This window comes from Nestor notabilis, unplaced genomic scaffold, assembly GCF_000696875.1.
Source record: "Nestor notabilis isolate BGI_N333 unplaced genomic scaffold, ASM69687v1 scaffold16665, whole genome shotgun sequence".
Classification (NCBI taxonomy): domain Eukaryota; kingdom Metazoa; phylum Chordata; class Aves; order Psittaciformes; family Psittacidae; genus Nestor; species Nestor notabilis.
In genome coordinates, this window is record NW_009929929.1 from 1,456 (window position 1) to 6,338 (window position 4,883).

Consider the following 4,883-nt stretch of genomic DNA (forward strand, 5'->3'; position numbering starts at 1 on the left):
CACACCCCCCAGCCCCTCCCCAGCCACATGAGGCTGCTGCAGTCCCCGTCTGCTCCTCCTAGACACAGCCTTTCATCATCCCCATCGCACCCGGCACCTCACAGTGAGCAGAAGCTCCCAACTGCTAAATCAGCCCTCGAGAGATAGAGCCCCGCAGCCTGTTTACCACCATCTGAAGCTGTGGCCGTGTCCCTCCTCCCCGGGAGGCGGCAGGAAAAAGCATCGCTCAGGGCCAGTGAAGCCGGGAATTCCCCTGCGAGAGCCCTTCCTCATCCAGCCAGTCGGGTTTTGATCCTCTGCCCCTCCAGCCCCATCACCAGCACGCTGGGAGCAGAGGCAAAGGTGCTGTTAGAGGCAGAGCCTCCAGCTCCTTCACAGCCACATGAGGCTGCTGCAGTCCCCGTCTGCTCCTCCTAGACACCGCCTTTCCCTGCGAGAGCCCTTCCTCATCCAGCCAGTCGGGTTTTGATCTCAGTGCTCAGACTTTGCCCTCTTATCAGCAGGCACATACATATGTTATGGTGTTACCGGGCAGCACTGGGGCTCTGCAGCCCCTCCTGGCTCCGCTGCCAGGCACCGGCAGCAGGGCAGGGACCGGCACCCTCCCGGCTCCCTGGCAGGGAGCATCGCAGGCTGAGGGCAGCAGTGCCAGAGCTGACAGTTCTCCACAGCTCTGGAAAGCACATGTCCCAGGGGAATGGGGAGTTGTGGCCACCCCCTGTGCACCATCCCTTAGACCCCTGCTCTGGGTGACACCAAAAGCACGGCCAGGCTCTGCCAGCCTCTCACCTTGATGTTCCCGTTGGCATCGAGGAGGATGTTCTCCAGCTTCAGGTCCCTGTGGACAATCCCATTCTGCACAAGGGAAGGGAGAGCTGGGGTGAGTTTACAGCAGGTTTGAGGATGGGAAAAGTCAGGCAGCACAGGGAGGTCACACAAACAAGACACGGTGACAGCGGTCAGAGGAGCAGTAAATGCCCCTGGGTGCGTCCATGAGGACGGGCTGTAAACCACGTCCCAGCATGGGTGCTCCCAGCTCCCTGTGCTGTCGGGAGCAGGGGGGAAAAAAAACCCCGGTGTGCCCCCGGCCCCCTCCCCACCCACCCCCCCATGAAGCGGGTGCTGCCAGCTCCATGCTCTGCCCCATGGGACCTGCTGCTGCCCAGCGAAGCCAGACCCCCGTTTGGGTTCAGGAGGTGCCCTGCAACCCCCAGCTCCATCCAAGGGGATGTGGGTTGCCAGGACTGAGGCACTGCCTCAGGGCATCATCCAGGAAGACACACAGGTCCAAGGGTGCTTCCAGAGCTGGTTATGGCTCATCCCACAGCCCCACACAGGGCCCTGCGGCTCTAAATCCCTTTCAGTGCATGGGTGTCGCAGAGCTCTGCTTTCAGCCCCGGCAGGCAGGCACCGGGGGGTTAGTCAGCCCCACAGCACAAAGCCAAAGCAAAGGCTTCCCAAAAGCCTGAGCTCTGCCTGTGCCGCACCCCGCGGATCACAGGCAGGATTAACCCCAATGGCCAGGAGCTCCCCTCACCTCCCATCCCGCGCTGAGCTTCCCATCAGCATCCCAACCCGCTGCTGCGGGACCGACCCTGCCAGGCTCACAGGCGCTGATCCCACTGCTCTCCCGGCGGGATCGCGGTGGGAATCCGGTGCGGACCCACCTTGTGGCAGTAGTAGACGGCTGACACGACCTGGCGGAAGAAGTGACGCGCCTCCTGACTGATGTAGTCGTACAGGTCGCCCTTGCTGGCGTACTCCATCACGATGACGATCTTGCTGCTGTTCTCAAACACTGCCAGAGATGGGGATTAGGCTGTGAGAGGGATGCTCCGAGCGAAGGGACTTCTCCTTAGCACAGGTCTGGAATGAGTGTCGGAGCCCCGCGTGACTCCAACACTTCCCACCCCACTGCCTGTCCCTCGGTCTGCTCTGCAGAACAGAAGGTGTTGGGGTGCCTGCAGGTACCTGCAGGATGGGATGGCCGGAGCTGTCACCCCCATCCCGCAATGCCACGGGGGCTGCTGGCCAAGCAGCTGCAGGGCACAGGAGAAAGGGCTCTGCTCACAGGTGACCAAGTTCTTCACTAGATAGAGCCCTGCCAAAGGGAACAGCGATGGAGCTAGTGGTGGGCACGGCCATGTGGCCTTTCCACATGTTCCCATTGCTCCCAACACGTTCAAGCCAAGAGACCGAGTGTTTTCTTCCTGTTTGCAGAAAGCTCCCCCAGTTTTTCTCAGTTCCAGCAATCAGTGACTCAGTCCCTGCAAACACAGAGCGGGAGCTGCCAAGCCACTTGCTTTTGTTTGGAATACAGAAGGACTTTGGGTACCTCACATATGCCAGTGAGGTGGCACCGGCCACGTGCCAGCCCAGCACGATGAACCCTGGCAGATCAGCCCCATGAAGAGCACGGGCCATGTGGGCTTCAAGCAAAGACTGATCCAGCTGCGGATTTGCTCCACGTCTGGTCCTAGCTGGGGCTTGAGTAGTTCCCCTTTGGCTGGTGTTGCCCCACAACTTGGGAATGGGGCAGCCCTGGCTGTGAAGCCAAGCTCAGCAGCACCAAGAGCTCTCCCAGCACCATGCGGGTTGGTTTTCCTCTGCCCCAGGGGAGGGAATGAGGATTCCATGAATGAGATCAGCTCCTGCCTCAGGCTGAGAGCAGAGCTGCAGATCCCACTGCTCCAGCACTTGCCACGGTTGGGGTGAGCATCCAGCACAACTGGAGCCACGCACAGACTGGGGTTTGTGGGGACCAGCTCCCCACCATGGCACATCCTCTCACCAGCTTCCTGCCTCAAAAGGCCATGTAGATGTTTGGAATCTGCCTCCCGCTCCAGGTCAGAGGGGATGGGAAACGACTACTTCTGGAGCAGGTATTTCCCCTCACCACTGCAGGGAAGTGCAGAGGGGACAGCGGCAGCACTGAGCCACCGGGCACAGCCAACAGCTTTGGCTCTGGATGAGCAGAGGGAGGAGGGTGTGAGTGTGAACCCCACTGCGGAGCCTGCTCTGGTGCCCAGCCCTGGGATGCTGCTGAAAGGGGAGGGCAGGGAAGAGGAGGGCTCTCACCTTCATGGACAGCGATGATGTGGGGGTGATTGAGGGAGGACATGATCTCAATCTCTCTCCGGATATGGACAAGGTCCTGCTCATCCTTGATTTTGTCTTTCCGGATTGACTTGATAGCCACCTGTGGATGGGAACATGCACAGAGGGTCACCCATCTGCCAGGGCAGGAATGTTGTGGCTTCCCAAAGCCTCTTGGCAAGCAAGAAACCCACCCTCTTCTTGTGGGAAGGGGCTCACAAGCAGGAGATGAATGGCCCAGGTTCTCCCCCAGGAGCCGTGCTGCATGGCTCCACTGAACCTCCAATACAAGGGAACTTCAAATAGGGTTTTAGACTTCCCAAGGGAAACCTGCTGCCCGCTCCTCCTAGAGGAGCTCCCAAGCTTCCTCCCGCAGGCAGCCAGGTCCCGCTCCTCATTCACGGGCCGTGATCCTCATTTATGTGGTTTACAGGAACTGTGTCGCGGGCTCCAGCCGTCGCTGGACCGCAGCCAGCCAGAGGAATGTGACCTGCACACATGACTTGGAAGATAACAACAACAACAACGTCTTCCCAGGGTCAGGAAAGTGAAAAGAACAATAAAGCAGGTTCTGCTTTCCCTATAAATGCTTATTTCCAGGAGCTGATTATGGAGAGGTAAGAAAGTTCGGGATGAAAGAGCAGCTCCCTCCCAGGCACAGGACTAGGTGAGACCCAGCGCTGATGATGCGAGCCCCTTTCCAGGCTTTTCCTGGGGTTTTCAAGTTATCCTCTACAAGGAAATTGAAAAGGGAGGAGAAAGAAGAGTAAAGGCTGGAGAATAGATGCCTTCTAATCCTCTTTCAAAGGGGCTGGGGAGAGACAATGTGCTCCTAGGGCTGAATTTACAACTGAATCCAGCAGAACCTCTTTTTTCCTACCAGACAAGAATGCAGAGCAGCATTAATCCTGTAAAGGGACCCCCACACTGGTCTCCCAGCAACGGGGAGAGGGGCCATGGCACCCACCAGCCCCTGCTGCCAGCACAGCAGTGATGATCACGGCTTCACCGCACAGCGACCTCCTCCAGCTTTGGCTGGGCAGGACGGGTGCTCGGCCTTGATCCCCTCTGATTTAGGGGGGTTGGAAACCTCACTTCTTGGAGCCCACCAGGCAGCAAAAGGCTCGGAGCAAGCTTGCAGCCCTTGCTAAGCCAAGCCCATCGTACTCATAGCAAGTCTCCAGATGCTAAAGCAGCAAGAACTGAGCCACCACATCAGTGTCTTCATGGGAGAAGGCTTTGCCAGTCCTAAGGGCTCAGATGGGCATGGGAGAGGCGGCCCATGGGATCTCTTTGGTCTCAGAGCACACCTCTGCTGCACCGGCCAGGGCAGGGGGGGCCTCCTGTGCACCACAAAAGCATTGTGCCTGCACCAGCCCCACGGCTTGAAGTCACGAAGCAGAATGGACCCTGGCCAAGGGAAGTTCAATAACCCAGGCCCAAGTTTCTGTACAAAGCAATACTGGAGGTGCTTAATAGCTTCTCGAAAACCAGCCATTCTTTACCCTGACCTTTGTGCGAAGTGAACAGGTTAAAGTTTAACAATCTTTTTGCTCCAGCCCCTGATTACCTGACCCCCACTAGAACGCAGGCAAAGCATTTACGCAGCAAGTCAGCCTGCTCCTGCCCTCCCAAATTCCTCTTGGCTCACTCTATTCACCTCCCTGCTAAAGCTCAACATCCAGCCCAACACATTTGCGTGCTGATCAAGAGGCTCCCGCACATCCGCTGCTGAGCCAGGGCTCAGGGCAAGATCCACAGCCCATAATAGCCCCAGTGGCTCCCGG

The 4,883-nt window shown here is 58.3% G+C and overlaps 1 protein-coding gene across 1 annotated transcript in view; it reads right to left on the bottom strand.

The window, feature by feature from the left end:
• The window catches only part of LOC104406276 (NUAK family SNF1-like kinase 2), a gene marked incomplete at both ends in the record, with an annotated part of 4,647 nt that extends 1,448 nt beyond the window's left edge, over nt 1-3,199 (bottom strand). The window contains 3 exons of the mRNA XM_010015209.1: nt 790-855; nt 1,668-1,798; nt 3,079-3,199. Coding sequence (XP_010013511.1) covers nt 790-855; nt 1,668-1,798; nt 3,079-3,199 — 318 coding nt within the window. The remainder of the gene's footprint in view (nt 1-789; nt 856-1,667; nt 1,799-3,078) is intronic.
• Between the last annotated feature and the right edge of the window lie 1,684 nt (nt 3,200-4,883).